Source organism: Lampetra fluviatilis, chromosome 17 (assembly GCF_964198595.1).
Source record: "Lampetra fluviatilis chromosome 17, kcLamFluv1.1, whole genome shotgun sequence".
Classification (NCBI taxonomy): domain Eukaryota; kingdom Metazoa; phylum Chordata; class Hyperoartia; order Petromyzontiformes; family Petromyzontidae; genus Lampetra; species Lampetra fluviatilis.
The window spans coordinates 679,211-702,616 of record NC_136291.1 but is presented as its reverse complement, the minus strand read 5'-3'; the positions used below and the strand labels follow the sequence as shown (position 1 = coordinate 702,616).

Sequence of the window (23,406 nt, the reverse complement as noted above, 5' to 3'; positions counted from 1 at the left end):
AGGACGCACGCTCAGCCCGGTTGGTGTGGGTCGACGGCCTGGAAATAAATAAATAAATAAATGCCCACAGCGGCACCCCACATCCAGAATGCATCTCGCTCCGGCCGTGACCGTGGCTACTTGCAGTCACGTGCCACCTACTGGGCCCTACCTGCTCTGTCCCCAGCGGTGCTGGAGTGGACGTCTGGAGCGCGCTGCCGCTACTTCTACTGGTAGCCTGCAGCGGCACGTGGCTAAGCGGTAGCCGCAGGGAGAGAGGGGGGGGGCGCTGGATGTGGTGTGCGGAATGATATATTGTTGTATCTGGGTCGCCCCCCTGGTGGCGAAGCCCCTGGGGCCATCGCCAGAGGCGGGCTCCACGATGCCGAGAGCCGCCCCGGGACACCCGCGGAGCGCCACTCGGCGTCAGCTGCTGCCCCCCCCCACCCCGCGCTCTCCGAGCTACCCCGGTGGGCACGGCCGAGATCCCCTCCAAGATAACGGGGGAACGTAAAGGCGCAGCCCTGCAAGTGCTCGCTCGGGCCCCCTTCATGCGGAAGGGGTCTCCACCACGAGGGGAGCTCCGTGCGATCTCCGCCGTAGCCCGGGGGGGTGGCGGTGTGGGGGGGGGGCGCTGGGCTCGCAAGACTCCTGCCGCCGCCGCCGCCGCTGTTGTTACCACTGCCGCGCCGGGAGATGGACTCGAGCCTGGCGCCCTCTGAGCTGCAAGCCCAGATCGCTGCCCCCCGTTCCGCCGCCGCAGCACCAGCAGGAGCATCGCCTTTTACAATAAAGGGGGGCTCGGGAGGAGGGGGGGGTAATCCATAAATAGTGAGCGGGGCTCTACACGGCGACGAGTGGACACTTGGTGGGAGCGGCGATGGGAGCCACCACCGGGACCTGAGATGGTGTCTCTTTCTCTTCCTCGAGCCTCGAATCGATCCACCCACCTCCTCCCCCACCCCCTCCTCCCCCCCTCCTCCTCCCCCCCCTCTCCTTCCACCCCTTCCCCCCCCCCCCTTCTCCACCCCCCTCCTTCCCCCTTCCTTCTCCACCCCCCCTTTCCCCCACCCCTCCTCCCCCCCTCTCCTCCCCCCCTCTCCTCCCCCCCCCCCTCCTCCTCCCGGCGGGGGCCTCTCTCCGCCTCCGCCGCCCCCGTCTCGCAGGCCTGACGCGTCCCCCGTGCGCGTGGGCAGCGGGGGTGGGCGAAGCGAGCGCCGGGAACTCCCCCCAGAGCAGGAGTACTCCACCTCCTCCTCCACCTCCTCCTCCACCTCCTCCTCCACCTCCACCTCCTCCAGCCTCGTGAGCCCGCACGGCACCACTCATCCCAGCCCCCCCCCCCCCCCCTTTGCTTCATCACGAGCCGCGCTCTTGATGACGAGCTGTTCACTGGCGTCGTTAACACAAACGGGGGTGCCCTCCTTAGCGCTGTCATCATCATCATCACAATGCAGATATCATCATCATCATCACAATGCAGATATCATCATCATCATCACAATGCAGATATCATCATCACCATCACAATGCAGATATCATCATCATCATCACAATGCAGATATCATCATCACCATCACAATGCAGATATCATCATCATCATCACAATGCAGATATCATCATCATCACAATGCAGATATCATCATCATCATCACAATGCAGATATCATCATCATCACAATGCAGATATCATCATCACCATCACAATGCAGATATCATCATCATCATCACAATGCAGATATCATCATCATCATCATCACAATGCAGATATCATCATCTATATCACAATGCAGATATCATCATCATCACAATGCAGATATCATCATCACCATCACAATGCAGATATCATCATCATCATCACAATGCAGATATCATCATCATCACAATGCAGATATCATCATCATCATCACAATGCAGATATCATCATCACCATCACAATGCAGATATCATCATCATCATCACAATGCAGATATCATCATCATCACAATGCAGATATCATCATCATCACAATGCAGGTATCATCATCATCACAATGCAGATATCATCATCATCACAATGCAGATATCATCATCATCATCACAATGCAGATATCATCATCATCGCATCGTTAACAGTGAATCACTGCAAGTCTCCTAACCGTCATTGCCACGCTAATGTAAATAGCATATATAATCATGCCCACAATTATCACCATCATCACTACCACCACCATCATCACTACCATCACTACCACCGCTACCACCACTGCCGTCATCGTCGTCGTAAGAATCGTAAATCGTCATTGACCATCGGGGCGGAGCCTCCCTCGGGCTCCCCAATGCCACGGACTCGGGGACACAAACAGCTGGGCACGGCGGTCGCCCATCCAAGCGCTACCCAGGCCCAAGCCTGCTTAGCTTCTGGGACCTGACTTGTTGTCGTTTCTCAGTCGACGCGTTGCGGTAGCCGATTAATCCGCGGATATCGCGCGCCGGGAGCGCGGTCACAATCGCGACCTTGGGCCGGCCGAGCGCCGGTGCCGGGGCGGCCACGTGGAAGCCGCAGCTCCCGGCTCGCGACTCCTGCGGCCGGCATCGATGACACGCGCGGCACGCCGGGGTGGGACGCGACCCTCGCCGCTGAAGAAGCAAAACGGCGGCGACCGAGAGCGCCCTCGGTCGGATCGAGTTCCACTCCGGTGGCGGCACGGACTGTGGGGGGTCAGGGGCCGGTGGCGCGTCAAGGGTGCGAGGAGACGTCCCCCTTGGATAGCGCGGTTCGGGAGGAGGGCGCCTCTCGGGACATTCGCGTGAACGAGGAGGTGCCGCGGATCGGCGGGTACGGCAGCAGCAGCAGGAGGGACGAGCCCCGGGTGCCGGAGCGACGCGGCTCTCCATGACTGTCCCGTGCGACACGGCGAGACGCCGGCGAGAGACATCGCGGGCCCTGCGTCTCACTGGCACGGACACACACAGACACACACAGACACACACAGACACACACAGACGACGCGTGGAAACATCGTCACGCAGACGCACAGACACGTGGAGACACGTGGACACAGCTATGCGGAGACACGGACACGTGGACACAGCCACACAGGAACCCAGCCGCTTAGCGGCGCCTGCTCCGACCCGCTACATTACCCGTGATGCTGCACGAGAAGGCATCACGAGCTCGCGCACTAAATCACATTTTGCGTTGAACGGGGCCCTCTTTGGTTTCGATGGAGCGCTCGTGCCAAATGACGTCTGGCATTTGCTTAACAAACCCGACTGGTGACGAAGCTCAGACGAATGACACCCGCTCTGAGCTTTTGCTCGCTCGGACAGCTGCTGCCTGCGGCGATGTCTGTCCGGAGAGCCGGCAGCGGTCAACTCGAGCTGTCGTCTTCATTCGTGGAGGCTGCTGCTTGCTGCTTGCTGCTGCTGCTGCTCGAATTCATGAATACATCAAGATTCTGATTCTGATCTCTCATCACCCACGATGCCGCGCACCGACGCGTCGTGAGTTCCGGGCAGAGAGAGAAGGGGGAGAGCGAGCGAGCGAGCGATCGAGCGAGTGAGGGGTTGGTGACCCTCTTCTCGCCAACCCTTGGTCACCTCCATTGTCTGCGAGCGCCTATCACTGCTCGCCGCCCGTCTGCCTGTCGGCGAACACTCTTAGCATCGCGGCTGTCGGTTCGCGGAGACGACAAGCGCCGCGTGCTGACTTTGCCCTTTTGGGAAATTACCCGGCACGTGCCGACGGAGAAAGCCGCCTGATTAATTTATGCGCCAGATGTACGTTTAATTGACAGCTTTAAGCGCGAGAGCGAGCGGGAGAGAGTGAGAGAGAGCGCTGCTCGTTTCGCGTCTCCCGCGCCGCGGCTGCCGTGGTGCGGGAGACGACGCGGCAGGCGTTGGTTAAACGTGCGTGTGGCCGCGGCTGTTCCCGCGGCTTTTGAGGCGGCGCAGCGCCGCTTCGGACGCCGAGCAGCGCGGCACCGATGTGGGGATTCAATATCCATGCCCCCCCCCCGGCGGCGCGCCTCTCCCCCCGCGCCTCTCTCCCCGCGCCTCTCTCCTCGCGCCTGCAGGAGGGCGGTGTCGGCGCTCTGCTCGACTGCCTGCGAGGAGCGCTGCGCGGGAGCACGAGGGGTGAGCGACCACGAATCCGCCGGAATTCACGCGCGCCCTCACTCGCGTCTCCGGGCGCCGTCGTTCGGGAGGAAGATGCAGCGTTAAAGCCCCCTTCCCCCCCCCAGCGCGTCTACTGCAAAGTGAGACGAGCAAACCGGGCGCGTGCGAGTCGACTGTACCCACCCGTGCCACCCTGGTCCCAAATCTGAACAACTGTGCCAACCTCGATCCAAAACGCGGCCCCTGCTCTGCCGTGGCCGCCGCGTGCGGCTGCGGCGGAGACTCGGAGCTGGAGCTGCCCGAACGAGAGGCCGCGGGGGTCTCTGGGGCTCGAGTCGCTGCCCCGCCTCATCTCCTCCTGCGACCGTGGAGACGACTTCACGAGTTGTGCCGCTCCCCCCGCCCCCCACGCCAATCCTCCACGGGCATCCCTGAGCTTCTTGATACGGACTCCCCCGTGACTTCCCCCAAATAGAAAATACCTGCACCCCCTCCCCCCCCCGCTCCCCTCCCATCCCACACAGCGGGGGCGGACGACTGTCACGACACCCCCCTCCTTCATTTACCCTCCTCCCACCATTCTCACCGTTCCAGCCAAAATCTCATTTCCGAAAGCGCCATAGCCTTCCTTGCCACCACGGGGAACGTTTCCCATTGTATTTGATTCGCTGTCACCATCGCCGAGGCCCCAAAGCGCCAAGCGGCCAGCAACAAACGGCACGGAGAGGGATCCCACCAGGTTCCCGCGCGGCTTGGAGCAAATGCGGGAGCGCCCCGCCCCCCCCCCCCCCCCCGGCTGTTGATGTCGCCCGGCGTCCCCGGGGCCACGTGGCTTGGGGGGCCCCCGGGGCCCGCCCGGCTCCGCTGGCGCGCAGCCCCCGCGCCGCGTGACTGTGTTTTGCGGCGCGGCGGAATTCCCGGAGAAGGAGGAGGCACAATGGGAGAGAGGACAGAGAGAGAAAGAGATGGAGAGAGAAAGAGAGCGAGGGGGAGAGAGTGGGAGGGGGGGAGAGAGGGGGGGGGAGACGGAGAGAGAAAGAGAGCGAGGGGGAGAGAGTGGGAGGGGGGGAGAGAGGGGGGGAGATGGGGAGAGAGGGGGAGAGACACTCGCTTCGCGGGTCCCCTTAGGTCCGTGATAGATTCTCCCTTTTCCCCATCGCGTGCTTACTCTCTCTGTCTCTCTCTCTCTCGCACGCTCTCGCTCTCTCTCGCTTTCTATCTATCGCTCGCTCTCTCTCTCTCGGCAAAATTTGCAGGGGAATTGTGCCGAAACAAAGTGGCCTCGTTTGCCGAATTTCTCGGGGGACGCGCGAGGCGGAGGGCGCACGGCCCCTCTGTCCCCGGCCACAATCAGAAAAGAACGAACCGCGCTCGTTTGCCGGGGAAGAGATGTCTCAGTGTCTCGGCTCGAACTGGGGGGGGGAGACGGGGTGGGGGGATAGAGTGGGCGGTGGGGGCGGGGGTGTGGATTGAATGGGCGGTAGGGGAGGTAGATCGACCGACGTGGATGTGTGTGCGTGACCCCGCCATGACCCCGCCGTGACCCCGAGGGTGGCACGGATCGGCTGTGCGCCCGTGACCCCCACGAGTCGGCCTTGCTCGGGCGGGGGGCGCGAGGGGGGTGCGAATGTAACATTTCTTAAAATATTGCCTGTCGTTAATTGACAGCTCCATTCCAGAGGAATTGAAGAACGGGTCTCTGTTTTATCCAATTCTGAAGCAGCCGTCCATAGGTTAAGAAATGCGATATTTTTTGGCTGCCACAATCTAATGAGAATCGCTGTGTCACACCGCGCGCCCGTGACGTTATTATTTAATTCCGCCCGGTGTTTCTCTCCGTCTTCTTTTTTTGCGAGACGCTGCTGCAGCCACGGCGACGGAGCACGGGGGGGAGCACGGGGGGGGGCACGTGGACGCCCCGAGCCCCCCCTCCCCGCTAACGGACACGGATAACTCGTGAGTCGCTGCTGCTGCTGCTGCTGCTGATCCGTGGAAGCGCTAACGAGGACGAGGGCGGCTCTGAGGTCGCTTTAAAAGCGGGAGGGATGCAGCCCCCCCCACCCGCCACTCCCCCCTCCCTCCTCCCCCAGCCGCTTCTGTGCACCCAGCAGCATGCATCGTGTCCACAGTCCCGTGTGTTGGGGTCAAATGTGGGTCGTCGCTACTTTTCCAAGACGTCTGGCCACGTTGATTCCACAAACCCCCCTGATCATCAAATCTTCAATCGAACCGGCATAACAGTGTGTTCACTCTCTCGTTTGCATCGCTTCTGTATCGTCTGGCCCCATCAATTTTCTCTGCTCTATGAACCTTGATGGAATATGAGCATCATCGGCCATTATCCATCCACTGCTGCATGAAGGCCTCGCCAAGCCGTCACTGGCGGTCCTATGACGCAACAAAGCGCGTGGCTCCGCCGCTTGAGCCCATCCATGCGAACCAGAAAGAGCTGCACCTCACGGAGGGATCGATCCACGCATCGCGAGCACGCGGATCTATCGCAGTCGATCAATGTCATCAGGGCTTCGTCACTCACCGCACGAGGCAGGGACGGGCAGTGTCGGGTTGCGGTGCGGTAGTGGTGCGGTGCGGTGTGGTGGTGCGGTGTGCCAGTGTGGTGCGGTGGTGCGGTGCGGTAGTGGTGCGGTGTGACAGTGTGGTGCGGTTGTGCAGTGGTGGTTGTGCGGCTGCGATGCGGTGTTGAACGGTGACGTCGACACGTGCCGGGTCGCAGGCTCGGCGCGCCGCGGTGGCGTCCGTGGGAGGGGGGCACCGGGGGGGCGTCGCGACCGGCGACGGGCGGACGGGACCCGGGGGCTCTCGACTCGGGGGCCCTCGACTCGGGGGAGGGCCCCACGCTCCGGGGAGACGACCCCGCGGACTCCTCCTCCTCCTCCTCTTCTGCCGCCGCTCTCCTACAGCTCCTCTTCCTGCAGAAGCTCAGCCTCACCCTCGACTCCGCGGCGTCCGCCCCCAACGGGGGCAGCGCCGACTGAGCGCGCGGGCATTATCGTCGTCATCATCATCGTCGTCATAATCGTCGTCATCATCATCATCGTCGGTTGCTGTAGCCACGGCCATAGCGGGAGGTACGATGGGCGTGGTGTGCCGGCCAAGCACTATTTTCCAGGTCGCCTACCCCCGACAAACCCGGGTGAATGTCATGTCCACGACCCCGTACGCCACCGTTGGTGGCGGTAAACGGACACGAAGCTGCGGTCGTGCCCACTCCCAGAGTAAGTTCATCCGCGCGCTGACCGCACGGCTCCTGCTCTGGGTCCGTGCGGGGAACGGGGCCGCGGCTAACACGGACGTTGGGGGCCAGATTGGCACCCGGCCACGTCGGTTCGGAGAGGGCACTTCGTCTTTGCGGCGATGCCGAGGTCAGGGCCCCCTGTCGCGGTGCCATGGTCAGCTCGCTGGACTTGCGACCCGGGGTCGCCGGTTCGAACCTGCGGCGAGGCAGCCGTCGCGGTGCAAGCTCCTGGAATCCCAACGCCCGCCTTTGTCCACGCAGCCGTACGAATGCGCTCGCTCCCACGAGTCTGTGATGGGCAGGTCGTGTGTGGTGGGGTAAAGTGTGGGGACTACGACCATTTGTTTCCGATGCGTCTGGGCCAGCGTCGAAGTGTAGGTAAACACATCCGCTGTGGAGGCGCGCTCTGGGGCTCCCCTCGAGTGGAGGCGCTTCCGCTACCCGGGGCGTGAGACAGCAGAGGCACTAATTTCGCGAAACGCAATTGATCGCAGACGCGCTGCGTGTAATTGCAGCTTTCAGTCTTTAACATGAAATGTGATGAAATAAACATCAATAGTGACGCATTACTTATTCACAAGTTTGCCGTTCTGAAAAATCTCGACAATGGTCTCAGATAACACAACGACTGTCGAAAACATTGGAGAAGGGGCGGTGTGGAAAGTGGGGAGGGGGGGCTACTAATCCCCCCCCCCCACCTGGGTGGGGTTCACAACCCCCGCCCCTCCCCGTCTCCCCCAGCGGGGTGGCGCTGTGGCCGAGATGAGACTCACGCGTGATGGCTCCACGCGGCTCCCACGTGGAGCCACCACGCTTCCTGTCTCCAGCGCTCCGCCTGCGGAGGCGGTAAGTGCCACTTGGTGCCACTTGGTGCCACTTGGTGCCACTTGGTGCCACTTGGTGCCACTTGGTGCCACTTGGTGCCACTTGGTGCCACTTGGTGCCACTTGGTGGCACGGGGGGGATGGCTGTGGCTGATTGCACGGCAGGACAACAAGGCCCGTCCCCGGTACAGACATTCATCACTGATGTTGGCCGTGAGCGTGAATCGAGCGTGGCGCGGTGCGCTAACCACGCGTTCACGTGGAACGAAACCGGAGCACCCGGAGACATCCCACGCCTTGCGCGACTCGGCAACACTATCCCAGTACAGATGGAAACAGATGCACGTACACACACGTGTACAACGTACACACATACACGTGTGTGTGTGTGTACACTTACACGTGTGTACACATACACGTGTGTGTGTGTGTGTACACTTACACGTGTGTACACATACACGTGTGTGTGTACAAAGACACGTGCTCGCCGACACAAACACCCACGTGTGCCCAGGTGCTCCCACCTGTACCCACGTGTGCCCAGGTGCTGCCAACTGTACCCACGTGTGCCCAGGTGCTGCCACCTGTACCCACGTGGGTACAGGTGTTGCCACCTGTACCCACGTGTCCCCAGGTGCTGCCACCTGTACCCACGTGTGCCCAGGTGCTGCCAACTGTACCCACGTGTGCCCAGGTGCTGCCACCTGTACCCACGTGTCCCCAGGTGCTGCCACCTGTACCCACGTGTGCCCAGGTGCTGCCACCTGTACCCACGTGTGCCCAGGTGCTGCCAACTGTACCCACGTGTGTCCAGGTGCTCCCACCTGTACCCACGTGTGCCCAGGTGCTGCCACCTGTACCCACGTGTGCCCAGGCGGCTCCCTCCGAGCCCCCGGGGGCTCCCTCCCGCTGGGGCTCGTGCTGATCACCGCCTCATTAACGAGCGCCAGGGCTCGGGGTCGGCCGCGAGGTTTTTCATTTTTATTTTTGTTTCAAACGGGATCAGGGCACGCCGTGTACGGCGAAGAGAGAATTTGATTTTGCTCACCGGTCCAGATCGCCATCGTCACAATCATCGTCACAATCATCGTCATAATTATCGTCACAATCATCACAATCATCATCACAATCATCGTCACAATCATCGTCACAGTCATCGTCACAATCATCGTCACAGTCATCGTCACAGTCATCGTCGTTGTTGCAGCCGCCACCGGTGCTGCGGGGAGTGGAGGCCCAACTTAACCCCCCCCCCCCCATCTTAGTCACGGTGCGTCTTATAATCCGGAAGCTCTGTGCGCGTGTGTGAGACCAGATCTGTATAACCGTGTTGACACCAGTGAGACACACGTTTTGTGGAGCGTCTTATAATCCTATAACCCGTCTTGTAATCGGGAGAATTATGTAGAAAAAAACCAACGGTTACCATAATTAGATTGATGTTGATGTTGGTCAACATGCGGGAGTGGCAGTGGGTAAGATGCCGAGTGGATTGGGACCACGGTGATGTGGAACTCTGAGTGGAATTCGGGTTTTTGTGTTGTTCGAGAGCTGGGGGTCAGCATAAATAAAATATCTGGTGTGGGAATTATTTTTTGCAGCCGGTTTTTTTTTTAAATCAGCCACCATCACCATTAATGCTGTTGTTGTTGTTGTAATCATTCCAGCCAAGCTGCGAGCGCTGTAATTATTGATGTGGGCGCGCGGGTGCGACTCTGTCACTTGCGAACCGCGCGCTAATGATGAGGAGGATGATGGCCTTGCCTTGGGCGAGTGTCGGCGTCTCCGTCAATAACGCATCCAATTGGGCTCTGTCGTCGTCACGGCTTGAGGCGAGAACGCCACCGTGCTAATTTTAAGAAAACCAAAATAATTAATTGATAAATAAGCGCATGCATTATTTAGAATGCCTCCCATCGATGTATCGAGTTGTCGCGGCTGTTGCAATCGTAAGTGAGCGGTAAGTGAGCGGTCAGTGAGCAGTAAGTGAGTGGTCCGGGAGTGGTCAGTGAATGGGCCGCCTTCAGCCCGTTTCCCAGAACGTTTCACAGGAGCAGCTGCAGTGGACCAAGATGCTCGCTTAACCTCCACGAGTTGGTCCCGAGCTCGAAATAGACTCGGTGGGTGGCGTTTAAGGTGAGGACCTTCAAACGAAGCACAGCTTCACAATCTCACGTCTCGAATCTCAAAATCCCACAGTCTCACGATTTCACATTTCTAAATCTTCGTCTCAAAATCGCACGGTCTCATATTAAATATCAAAATAATAGTCTGAAAACGCAACCGTTTCACAATCTCGAATTGAGCAATCCCACAATCCCGAGTCAAACCTCACGATCACAGTGCAACAACAATACCAGTCATAATCCCACAATCTCGAACCTCACAGTTTCACAATCTCTAAATCTCACATGGCCGCTGTCTCAAATCTCACATCTCAAATTTTCAGTCTCGAAATCTCACAATAGTTTCATCTCACAGTTTCACATTCTCGACATCTCACATCGCCACAGTCTCAAATGTCACGGTCCGAATTCTCACTGGCGCCTTGTGCCCTCGTGTCCGTGTCGCGTCGCACCCTCGTCGCCCAGTGCGACTGGACGTGCCTGGGTGCACCCTTCATTGCCAGGCCGTCGTCAACTGAGCGCGCGAAACGGTGAATTCCATCAACAACATTAATGACAGCGATGAGATGTTCCTGCCAACATCTCCCCCTCGTCCCTTGAGTGCGGCGTGTGAGGCTCCACCCGCTAATTGTCGAGCCACCGATTAATCTTTGCTGCCCCACATTCCGCGTCCTCAGCTCTGCCTGGGCCAGAGGCGTGGCTAGGGGGGGGCAGCGGGGTACATATGTCCCCGGGCGCCAAGGTAAAGGGGCGCCAAAATGAGGCTTACAACGTTACATTATAACTTATTGCGGCGGGCGCGGCAGCCTGAAACTACTGCACACATCTACACCTGAACCTAAAAGTTTATATATCCCGCCACACACAGCCTACATGTCATGTAATTACATTTTGGTACGCGCGCCTATTAAGAACTTACATGGAAGAACGTCCCAAACAACAGACAGGCGCAGTCTTTCAGCCTTAGTCACTGGCCTGTTTCTTGGTGGCGGAAACTACGACGGCCTGAAACACGCTGGAGTGCACGATCAGAAACTGTTAAAGCTATCTATGAAGGACTGGATGAACTAGTAGGGCTGCTAGACAAATTATCGGAGGACGTAACTATGACGCCTGAAACCAGAAGTGATGCAGAACAGTTACAGGCATGCGTATTACATTTTTACTTCATAGTTTTATTACATTTCTGGAATGTCATTCTTGGAAAAAATGTATCGTGTTCAGAAGCGCTTACAGGATCCTACTATGAATTTCAAGGAAGCAGCAACTGATCTTGAATCTTTGGAGCATGAATTTGTCAAGCTTCGTGATGATTTGAGCCAAGTTGCTGTAGAAAACGCCAAAACAAGATGCACAGCCTGGGGGATCGATGTGGACAGAAGAATTAGGCGACGTCGGAAGATGCCAGGAGAACTGGCAAGAGATGCAGGACTTTCAGCAGAAGAAGAAATTGTGCACGTTATGAAGAGCGTATTTTATCGACTTCAACAGATGTCAACACGGTTTTTACGACTAAAAGACCTGAAAACTAAATTTGGATTTCTGCTGGACGTCAAAACTCTTCTATCCGACACAGATGTCGATGCAATTCGTCGAAATTGCAAAGATTTAGGAAATTTCTATGACACCGACATCAATGGCCACGAACTTTTCACAGAAATTGGAGATTGCAAAATGCTGCTCAGTAACCGGAATGAAGTTCTACCAGAAACTCCTTTGGATCTTCTTGGTTTTATTGTGTTTTATGGAGACGACATATTTCTGAATTTGCGAATTTCACTGCAAATTTTATTAACAATAGCAGTTTCAATTGCAAGCTGTGAGCGGTCGTTCAGCAAATTGAAACTTATTTTGTCGTATTTGCGGCTTCAACGGGACAAGATCGTCTCAGTGATCTTGCTCTTCTTAGCGTTGAAAGAGAAACATTGGAAAAAACAGATTTTGATTACGTGATTGACCAGTTTGCGACAGTGAAATCAAGAAAAAAGAATCTTTTGTAGACTATGTCAACCAGTCTACGACAGTGACTGAGTGAGCCATGTAATATAATTTCTATAAATTTGCTTCTTTAAATACAATGTTTCATTAAAATTAAAATTATTATTCCTTATTCGATGTAATAGGAAAATGTGATTAAACGGGGGGGGGGGGGGTGGGGCGCCAATTTTATAGTTCGTCCCCGGGCGCAAAATATCCTAGCTACGCCTCTGGCCTGGGCCCTGGAAATTATGCAGACCTGGGAAATCGGACCTCCAAAGCATAAACATGCCCACGTGTCGCCTTCAACTAGGTCAATCCAAGCAACGTGTTCACTCGTCCGAACTGCGGCTCTCGCCGTGCTGTCTATTACCTGTCGCTTGGCGTTCTTGAGCTACGTGTCCTGTGCTAAGCAGCCGTGATGAAACAACCAAAGGTCTACTGAGGCAAGTGCTGTTCGCGAGCACCTATTAAGGCCGAGCCTGGGCACGTGAGGGCCGCCGTGCTGAAGGCTTCAGTCGACCTAAGGGAAACCCCGGATGCACTCGCCGCTCACGTACCAAGCCGTGGTGGGACACTGAACCGAGGTGGCGCGGTTTGTGGCGCAGTGCGCTACCCGCGGGGCCACAGGCGAACTCCGCGGACGCACGCGCCCCGTTTTATTGATGTCGACCCAGAGGTCGACGACCCCGGGTGGAAGACCGGTGGCGCGGCGTCTCGTGATGAGGCTGTCAGCGCGCTCCTTGGATGCCTCTGCGGCGATGTGAGCGCGACAACAACGGCGACCTCTGGCAGGAGGGAGGACGGCGAGCAGCGGGCGGCGGCCAATGCGAGGAGCGGCGCCCACCGCCGCGCTCATCACAAATTTCGTTCGAGCAAATTTGTTGTTGACTCGGATACTTCAGCAGGGTGGAGGGGGTGTGGGGCGCTCGCCCCTCCCCCCACCCCTCCCCCCTCACTGGGGCTGGATGCTTCTGCTGCTGCTGTAAAGAGACTGATTAGTGGCATTTAAATGCCACTGCGAGGCGCCGCGAGGGAGCACGTGGTGGTGTTTCCGCCGCGTATTCGTGCGCCTCGAAGCCGCGTGGCTCCGTGAGACCAGTGGCCCAGCACCAAATGTGCATCAGTTATAATACATCGTAATCATCATTATAATCATCATAATCATCGCAATCATCATAATAAGCAATCATTCACCACAGCAGCAGCCATGATCAATTCGCCGCTGGATGAGGGACTCCGCAAGCCATCCCCCATCCCTCACGACGGCCACGCGATGTCTCGCGACGCGTCTTCTCCAGGCCAGCCGAGCTGTCGTTACAGTCAATGTGAAGTCTTTGACCTGCGCGTGTCTTATTGAATCCGCGAGTGGTAATCTCTCTGCCTCTCTCTCTCTGCCTCTCTCTCTCTGCCTCTCTCTGCGTATCGGTGTAATTCCAAGCCTGCACCTCTCTACGCCCCCCCCCCCCCACATCTTTCAATCTTTGCACACTGCCAATCCTGCCCTTATTTACGATCCGTACGGCACAGTCGGCAGATGGGCCGCGTTCTCTTTGATGCTGGCGCACGATGGCACCACCAGGAGCCAGTAGCAGCAGCGGCAGCAGCAATCTGCTCCAGGAGCGAAGTGCCAAAGTCGTATGCTGCCAGCCAGCACGACGGGAGAGGCGGTGTTCATTGCTTTACAATTCGTAGTCCGCACCGACATCGACTTCGAGACATTTGGAGGACGCGCGCGTGCGCGCGTTGGAACGGGTTTACAGCGGGATCCATGCGTGTGCACGAGTTTCCTTCCTGCTTCTTCCTCGTGTGATTACCTCGGCACATCTGTAGGCGGGGAGCAGGAGGTGGTTGTGGTGGAGGGGGAGGAGGAGGGTGGAGGGGGTGATTAGTTGGCGCTTCGTTAAGCCCTGGGGGGGTAGGGGCGGCTGTTGCTAATTTATTTTGGAGGCGAATGCAGATCCGTGGTTCTGCGCGTTGTTAATTACAGCGGCGCGTGCACCGATGTTGCGTCGCTTTGGCGTTCGCGGTGAAGCGACCTGAGCGCCACTGCTCGCGGTGCCATCGCCCCGGGCAGCAATCCGCGACGAGTCGCCAACAGCAGCGTGTGCATGCACATACAGACAAAGATCCCCCGTATAGCCTCACCGGACTGGCGGGGGCAAGTGCTGAGAGCGAGGGCCTATGAAAGCCTGCACGGCACACGTGGGGGTGGGTGACCAGGACCGCGCCCGGCCGCCTTTGTCTCCCCCACTGTTGATGTCTTCACACCGCACCAAATGCTCATTTAAAGCTGAGCTGACCTAGGCGAGGCCCAGGACCGGTTCAGATATTCGTCACTGATGTTGGCCGTGAGTAGGAATAGAACTTTGGTCGCCGGGTTCGTAGCGCAGCGCGTTAACCATTGCTCCCAAGTCCCCACATATCAGAATACCTCGCACTGCCCTGAAAACAGCTGCTAACCCGAAGCATGATTCACTCACGTGTTTCACACCCCACCGCTCACCCCACCGCTCACCCATCACTCACCCCATCACTCACCCCACCGCTCACTCCACAACACATCCCACCGCTCACCCCACCGCTCACCACACCGCACACCCCACCGCTCACCCCACCGCTCACCCCATCACTCACCCCACCGCTCACTCCACAACACATCCCACCGCTCTCCTCACTGTTCACCCCATCGCTCACCCCACCGCTAACCCCACCACACATCCCACCGCTCACCCCATCACTCACCCCACCGTTCAGCCATTCACTCTCGCCACGACGCACCCACCGCACACCCCACCGCAGCATGACGAGACAAGGAAGGCAGCGAGGTGCCTGTGGCCGGGTGCCAAAAGAATTCCCGAAGCAGCGTTCAGGACTCTTCCGGCAGAAATTAACAGAACCCATTAATGTCGGCCGCTGCCAACGCCGAGGAACCCCTCCTGTGGGCAGAGAGAACGAGAGAGAGAGGGGTGGGGGGATCCAATAATGTGCGGACAGTCGCATCGATTCTCGACGTTAAATGCTTTGCATCTCACGCGCACGCTGGCTCGCGCGGGCGCCGGTGCGAGCTACAATTTCAAAGCGTCGCGGGGGGCCTTCGAGAAGCGCGGACTTGGATTTGGCAGTGCACATGGGCACGAGGCTCCAGACGCCCTGCGGGGGGGGGGGGTGTTGTACGACGCGTTGCTGGGATTAGTTGAGATGAGAGATGAGAGAGAGTGGGCTTGGGATGACGCCCGCTGGTCGGGACTGATGACGGAGCGGCTGCCAAAGGAGGGAACGCGCCCTGAGGACGTCCTGCAACTCGCGGTGGGGGCTACGACGTCGGCTCGCGCGTGCAGGCGCGCGGTGGATAGACGCGGAGTCACGGGCCGGGAGTGTGCGCGTGCGAGAGAGCGTGAGCGTGCGAGACAAAGATCCCCCGTGTAGCCTCAACAGACTGTTGGGGCAAGTGCTGTTAGCGAGGAGCACCTGTGAAGGGCGGCCCTGTGGCACACGAGGCAGTGGGGGGCCAGCGCCACGCCCGGCCACATTTGTGCTGGAAGCGGCCGCGCAGTGATTAGCGCACTGCGCGGGGGTGCGAGGGGGGTAGGAGGCGGGGGGGGGGGTCACGTGTTGCATGAATCGTCCCCACGTGGCTCCTGCACGTGGAGTGGAGATGGCGCGCGGAGAGAGGCTCTGCGTGTGATGATGAATCGTGCATTCATCTCGCGCCGTCATCCATCGCGCCTCTAAATCTTCATTAGACGCAGCTCGCGCTCTCGGTCTCAGACACGTAACAACAATAGAGGCAAAGATCACCCGTATGGCCCGACAGAACGTTGGGACAAGTGCTGTTGGCGAGCACCTGTTAAGGGCCGGCACGGCGCACGAGAGGAGAGCAGAGTGTGGCCAGCACCGCGACCCGTCACGCCTCGGCATTAGCACGTGCTGACCTTTAGATACAGCACCGGGCACTCGTCTTAAAGGCTGAGTAGACCTCGACGAGACTCAGGAACGGTTCTGATCTCTGCGTCGAATGTTCGTCGTGCACATCATTCAGGTTACGGGTCGGTAGCGCGGTGCACTGATCACTGCGCCACCGCTCCCCGCACAGGCGCACGCAGCCCTCGACAATTTGACTATTTCGTCGAATTGGCCCCGTCATACGAAGGTGGAACTGACATCGTTGGCTCAGCGGCCTCGCGCGCGTTCCGCCCCCCCTCCGTGCTCTACCCGTGCACCACGTGATCACTTAATCCCCCCCCCCACAAACGACCTCATTACGTGAACCCCGCTCGCTAATAGCGGCGGCGCGCAGCGGCTCCCGGCTCTCTGGATAATTCGGGTCATCGGGTTTCCACTCTCAACATCTTCCTCCTCCTTCTTCCTCCTCCTCACCCCCATGATTCTTGTTCCCCGCGGGGAGTGGAGGAATCAATGAGTGACGCCCACAGAGTCCATGTGCGCTCCAAGTCCAGAAATTTCAAACGTTTTAGGCAGGTTCCCACTTTAATGATTCACTGGTGAATATCAATAAAATACCAATTGTAGGTGTCTCAAAAGAGAGGGGGCGGGGGGAGGGTGGTGGGAGGGTGGGGGGCACCCCCTTCGCACCCCCTCCCCCCGCCCGGATCCCACACTGACCCAGGACGAATATTGTTGGAACCACCCGAGACACCGACACGGGTTAAATCGCCAATACCAGTGACTGATGCTCCGGCCTTGTTTGAGATAGCAGCCCCCACCCCCCACACCCCCTCCCCACGGTGACGAGACCTTGGGCCCCCTCCCCCCTTCCCCCACTTTGTAGCTCCGCACCGCGCGACACGTGACAGCTCCTGGCTCGTGTCACTGAACACGCGGCGCCGAACACGCGGATCCCAAATCCGCTCCGGGCCTCTGGCGGGGACCGCCTCGGAGTGTGGCCGCGCAGAGCGGCCAGCGAGGCACGAACGAGACCGGAGCTCGCTAGCAAACAACCCGCCGCGTTTCTCTTGAACGGAGCGCGGCTATCGAGACGCGTGGGTGTCAGCCGGCAACGCGCCCGGCCTCGCCACGTTGTTCGAGGCCGGACTGTGCTTGAATGGGCCACCTCGAGGGAAGGGCTGAGGCCGCAGAGGCGGCCGAGCTTCTCTCGTGTGGCCTCGGGTACGGGGCAGCGTCACTCGCGTCCCGTGCAGCAGTGGAGAAGCGAGGGGTGGAAGCCGCGGGGCATTTCCACCCCCACCTCCTCCCTCCGTTTCTCGTCGTGGCGCCACCAACGCCCTTGATTTGGAGCGCAGCCATCTAGAGGCGGCATCTAACGAGACGGGAACTCTCTCCCGAGAGATTTGTGGCGGCCTGGGGTCGTGGCCTGGAAGTCACAAAACCAGCGCAGCCCCCCTCCTAAAGACTCCCCCCCCCCCACCCCCTCCCACGGAGACGAGTCCCTGGGGGGCGCTCCGGACCCCAGCCACTCGACACGTGCCGGCTCCTGGCTGCGAGTTGAGTGCGAAGCGCGCAGACGGCTCCGCGCGGAGTCGCGAGCTGCGACACTCGCAGAGACGAGGGTGGGCACGGAGGGGGCAGTGGCTGGCGGGATCGCTGGGTGGGGTGGGCAGCAGGGCTCCTACTACCTGGTTGGTTAGGGGTGGGGCGAGTCCTGGAACCCGGGTGGTGAGAGGCAGGGGTAGGAGGGGTAGTACTCCTGGCTCTGTGCGGGTGCTGGGATCTCCAGGGTTGCTCCACACGAAGCGCGATGCTCGTGAACCACACGGGATCGGTCAAACTTCCCCACGTGGTCAAGTGACGATGGGACTCGGTGATCATTCCCGAGTCGAAGAACCCCGAATTCACGGCGGTGAGCCCAGTGGCTCGGCGGGGTGTGCGCGCGCCTCCCCCCCCCCCTCTCACCACACCGCTCACCACACCGCTCACCACCCCCCCTCCCAACTCCCCTCCGTACCAGATGGAATTGCGGCGTGACGCCGCTGAAAGCAGTCGGCACGGCAGCTTCCCTCGTGCCGCTGACATTTCACTCGGCATTGTGTCGCCTGCCCTTGAGCTTTCCCTGTACAGTATTCAAGAGGGCACCACCTCCAAAAAGACAAAGATCCCCCGTATAGCCTGTGGCAGACTGTAGGGGCAAGTGCTGTTAGCGACCACCTATGAAGGCCGGGACGGCACACGAGGGGGTGGGTGGCCAGCATCCACGCTCGACCGCCTTTGTCTCCCCAGTGTCGACGTTTACACACCGCACCGGGTACTCATTTGAGACCGAGTTTACCTAGGGGAGGCTCAGGACCGGTTCAGATAATCGTCACCGGTGTTGACCGTGAGCGAAATTGAACTCGGGTCGCTGGTTTCGTAGCGCAGCGTAGCGCTAACCGCTACACCACCTCCACCCACCCACCACCCACCAATCTACCCACCCACCAATCTACCCACCCACCAATCTACCCACCCACAGACAGAGACAGACAGAGTGAACGCGGCGACCCAAGCAGGCGTGTGGCGGCAGCGAGCTGGAGGTAAAACCCCGCACACACACACGCACACACACACGCACACACACACGCACACACACACACGCACACACACACGCACACGCACACACACACGCACACACACACGCACACACACACACACGCACACACGCACACACGCACACACACACACGCACACGCGCGCGTGGGCGTTGCTGTGACGGCTTCCGCACGCGGTTGTCCTCGGACAAATGTATGAATGAGCAGAGCGGCTGTCAGCGCGGAACGCACTTGCAGATTTGCGCAAAGAGTTAAATTAGCGCTCGTATGTGTCCACCCCGCACCCCCAGCGCAGTTGCACCGCCTGCACACTCTGAGGCTGTGTCACTGGCCGTGAGTTCCATCGTAGTCGTGCTGGTCGTGCTGGTCGTGCTGGTGGTGGAGGCATGGTCGCCTTTCCAAGCAGCGGACGGAGAGGCATGCCGTGCCACGCAGTCACGGATGCAGCAGGCAAGGTTGAGTGAGTCTCAGGGCTCGTGCAGGAGGGTCCTGCTACTGCGGGATGTTTGGCCATGCGCGCCAGGAGTAACGAGGACATCGGAGGACTGGGCTGTATTCGAGGGGGATGCCACTCACAGCTCCGCACAGACGGATGCAGTAATGCACTCCTGCGCTGCCACCTCCATGCACAAGCCTACGACCGCACCTACAGCAGAATCGACAACTAACCTGTAAACTTTGTTTGTTTATTTTACCAGGTAAGGCCCACTGAGCTATATAGCTCGTTTCAGAAGCGACCTGGAAATCACAAATGATAGCTCAACGAAGTGGCTTATCACGTGGAATCTATCGCAGCCAAATGCTCTAAACGCGTGTTTGACAAATGTGGAGGGGAAAACCCGGAGGACCCAAAAAAAAATAAACCACGCGACCACGGGGGAGAGAGAGAGACACGCAGATCCCAAATGTGCAGGCGTCGTCAGGGTCGGGATCGAACCCACGACCTCCTGCACACCGAGCGAGGGAGTTAACATCTCCTGGCCACCGCGGTGCCCCGGCAGGTGCGGGCCAGGGTCCCCTGCTTGGCACGGGGCCGCGCTCGGAGCGCGCTCCACAGCCCGCTGAGCCCTGCGGCTGCGGCCGGGCGCACGACCGGCGCGCGTCTCTTCACGACCTCGGCTAACCCAGTTGGCGCACGGGCGCGGGCTCCACGTCATTATGCTAATAACCCGCCGCCGGCTGCTATCTACTGCTGCTGCTGCTGCTGGGTAATAGATGGGGGTAGGCTTCTCATAACGGGACCCGCGTCCCTAACCTCGTGATTGATGAGCGCAATAACCAGGGACCCGAGGCCGCGTGGGGGGGGGGCGGGGAGGTTATGGAGGAGGGGGGGGGTGGTCGTGGGGAAAGGGGGGGGGGAGATGGGGAGCGGGGGAGGAAGTTGCGAGGTGGTGCGGTAGGCGAGGGGGCAGAGATCGTGGGGGTCGGAAGTGAGTGGGATGGCGCTGGGGGAAGTGGGGGTCAAGGTGGGGGGGGGGGGGGAGTTTAGTGGTGGGGAGATGAGACGAGGAGGAGGATGGGGGGGGGGGGTTGAGCGTGAGAATTGGGGCAAGTGGAAGTGCAGGAGTGGATCGGACTGCACTGCGCTACGAACCCGGCCACCCGACTCAGATTCCCGCTCGAGATCCATAACAATGGCGAATATTTGAACCGGTTCTGGGCCTTGCCCTAGGTCAACTCGGCCTTAAAGTTCGCACAGCACCTGCTACGGTGTGTAAAGTATCGGCGCTGGGGAGACAAAGGCGGCCAGGAATGGGGTGATGGCCACTCAACCCCCTCGGTCGGCACGCCGGCATCTGTAGGTGCTATTCGCTAACAGCACTTGCCCCAACAGTCTGTTGAAGGCTACAGGGGGATCTTTGTCTTTGTTGTCTTTGGTGTGAGGGGGGGTGCAGCAGGTAGCTCGCTGCTCCCCACTCTCCTCCCTCCACTCTCCTCCCCCCTCCCTCCTCCCTCCTCCCCCCTCCCCCCACCCCATCCCCCCACTCTCCTCCCCCCCACCCCCCACTTTCCTCCCCCCTCTCCCCACCCCCTCCCCCCACTCTCCTCCCCCCACTCTCCTCCCCCCCACCCCCTCCCCCCACCCCCTCCCCCCCACTCTCCCCTCCCCCCACCCCCCTCCCCCCACTCTCCTCCTCCCACTCTCCGCCCCCCTCTCCCCACCCCCTCCCCCACTCTCCTCCCCCCCACTCTCCTCCCCCCTCCCCCCACCCCCTCCCCCCACTCTCCTCCCCCCACTCTCCTCCCCCCACCCCCTCCCCCCACCTCCTCCCCCCCTCTCCTTGCTCGTAAATCACAGCGCCGGGAGTCACTTTATTTTTAGCCGAGGTCTGCCCCCCCCCCGCCACCCCCGCCCCCCTGTCTGCTGCTCCACGCAAATCACTCCGCGCCTCTCTTTCCGTGGCCTCGTTGCATAAATAATTGGGTGGTGGAGCCCCCCCCCCTGCTGTGCGGGGGGGGGCTGAGACGCACGTGGGAACGAGCCCCCCTCCTTCTCGCCCCCCCCACACCCCCCACCCCCCCCCCCCACACCCCACCGCCCCCCCACCCCCACCCCCCCCCCACACCCCCCCACCCCCAGCACACCCCACCCACCCCCACCACCCCCCCCACCACGCCTCCCCCACTCCGCACACGTGGACGGACCACCACTGACGCGGACGTCTCAGCCCGAGGCGATCTCACGACTCGGCGGCAGCCACCGCAGGTTCAGCAGCGGCGACTCCGCCCGGGAGATAGACGCCGGTGGGGGTGGAGGGGGAGCGGTGGCGCAGTGGTTAGCGCACTGCGCCCGATGAAAAACGCCAGGATCAGTGGCGAGCGATGACATCCGAAGCGATGCTGGGCAGCCATCGCGTCGCCTGCAATCGGAGCCTCTTTCCAACCTCAAACTCGAGCGGAGACGTTCGAGAGAGATACAGACATAGAGACTTTTTGGACTTTTAAGCATCTTTTATTGCCAGCCAGCTGCAACTGCACTGGAGGCGATTCCGATACGAAATACACAAAGTCACCAGCAACACAAATAACAAACACTCTACATCCACGCGCTGTGGCGCCTAAAATGCGCCGCGCACAACACGACATAAAAGCCACGTGGTGGTGGTGTTTGTGGTGGCGGTGGTCACCGCGCACGCCACGGTGACGAGCGAGCGCTTCAGAAGGTGAACACGAGGGTACCGTCCACGCTGCTGCAGAGGGCTTTTTCGGCTCCCCAGCGTTCGAAGAAGACGCGCACATCACCGACATGTGTGTGGTAACGCGTGCTCCAACCGGAGCCGCGCCTTGAGCAGGCCCCTGAACACTGGAAGCACAGAGCAGCCGTCAGTGTCACCTTGTAGCATCTTTTTCCTCGTTCTGTACACCGCCATCTTCGCCTGAGCACAGGCGAAGTTGGCGAGGTCATGGCGCTTGTTAGCCAGGTAAGGCACCACCCCACATAAGAAGGGCACCCCCAGTTTACTGAAGATGTCCCCCAAAAGGCGGAACATTGGTTTGAGCTGCTGGGGAGCCGGAAAAGCGTGGACGGCACCCTCATGTCCACCTGCAGCGCTCGCTCGTCACCGTGGCGTGCGCAATGACCACCACAACCACCATGTGACTTTTCTTTCGATACAGACATAGCGAGAGAGAGAGATACAGACATAGAGAGAGATACGGCGATAAAGAGTGAGACGGGGATTTAGGGATTGGAGTTGTGTTTAGAGTTGGAGTTTGTGTCAAGGTGGAAGCTTGGAGTTAGGGTTCGGGTGGGTTAAGGCTGAGGTTGACATTGTTGGTGAGTTTAAGGTTGATGTTCGTGCCGTGGTTGTGGTTGATGTTCGTGCCGTGGTTGTTCGTGTCGTGGTTAGGGTCGTGGTTCTGGTTGTGGTTGCCATGTTGTGGTTAGGGTGGTGGTTATGATTGTGGTTTATGACTGTGTTGTGGTTAGGGTGGTGGTTGTCCGTGTTGTGGTTAGGGTGGTGGTTGTCCGTGTTGTGGTTAGGGTGGTGGTTCTGGTTGTGGTTGATGTCCGTGTTGTGGTTAGGGTGGTGGTTGTCCGTGTTGTGGTTAGGGTGGTGGTGGTTCTGGTTGTGGTTGATGTCCGTGTTGTGGTTAGGGTGGTGGTTGTCCGTGTTGTGGTTAGGGTGGTGGTGGTTCTGGTTGTGGTTGATGTCCGTGTTGTGGTTAGGGTGGTGGTTGTCCGTGTTGTGGTTAGGGTGGTGGTGGTTCTGGTTGTGGTTTATGTTCGGGTCGTGGCTTTGTCGGCGGCTGCTCACGCGCCCGAGAGGAGCCGCTCGAGACGCGGATCGATCCGCGCGTCATCGACCCCCGAGTCCCGCGCGGCCCGGGGGCTCTGCTGCTCAGCGGGGGGATCCAATGATCGACCCCCCCCCCCCTCCACCCCTCGATTTCACGTCTCATGGGGTTGGATGGGACCCTAACCCCAATGACGAACCCTAATGCCTGACCCTACCCACAACCCTAAACCCGTACCCCAACTCGAACCCTTCGTCTCCGGACTCGCGCGGAGAGAACCTCAGCGGCAGGGAGCGGGACTGGGGAGTCGTAGGGAGGGGGGGGGGGGGCGAGGGGGGGAGCTGTAGGATGAGGGGGGGCGAGGGGGGGGAGCTGCAGGATAAGGGGGAGGGGGGCGAGG

The 23,406-nt window shown here is 59.6% G+C and overlaps 1 protein-coding gene across 3 annotated transcripts in view; it reads left to right on the top strand.

Moving 5' to 3' along the window:
* LOC144936794 (serine/threonine-protein kinase Nek11-like) overlaps positions 1-7,074 on the top strand; it is a 28,177-nt gene extending 21,103 nt beyond the window's left edge. For 2 of the 3 annotated variants that reach the window (XM_078863940.1, XM_078863939.1), the window contains exons 11-14: positions 1,146-1,284; positions 4,036-4,096; positions 5,935-6,034; positions 6,813-7,074. In XM_078863940.1, coding sequence (XP_078720066.1) covers positions 1,146-1,284; positions 4,036-4,096; positions 5,935-6,034; positions 6,813-7,074 — 562 coding nt within the window. The remainder of the gene's footprint in view (positions 1-1,145; positions 1,285-4,035; positions 4,097-5,934; positions 6,035-6,812) is intronic. The other variant, XM_078863941.1, reaches the window with a different exon arrangement.
* Positions 7,075-23,406: the final 16,332 nt, after the last annotated feature.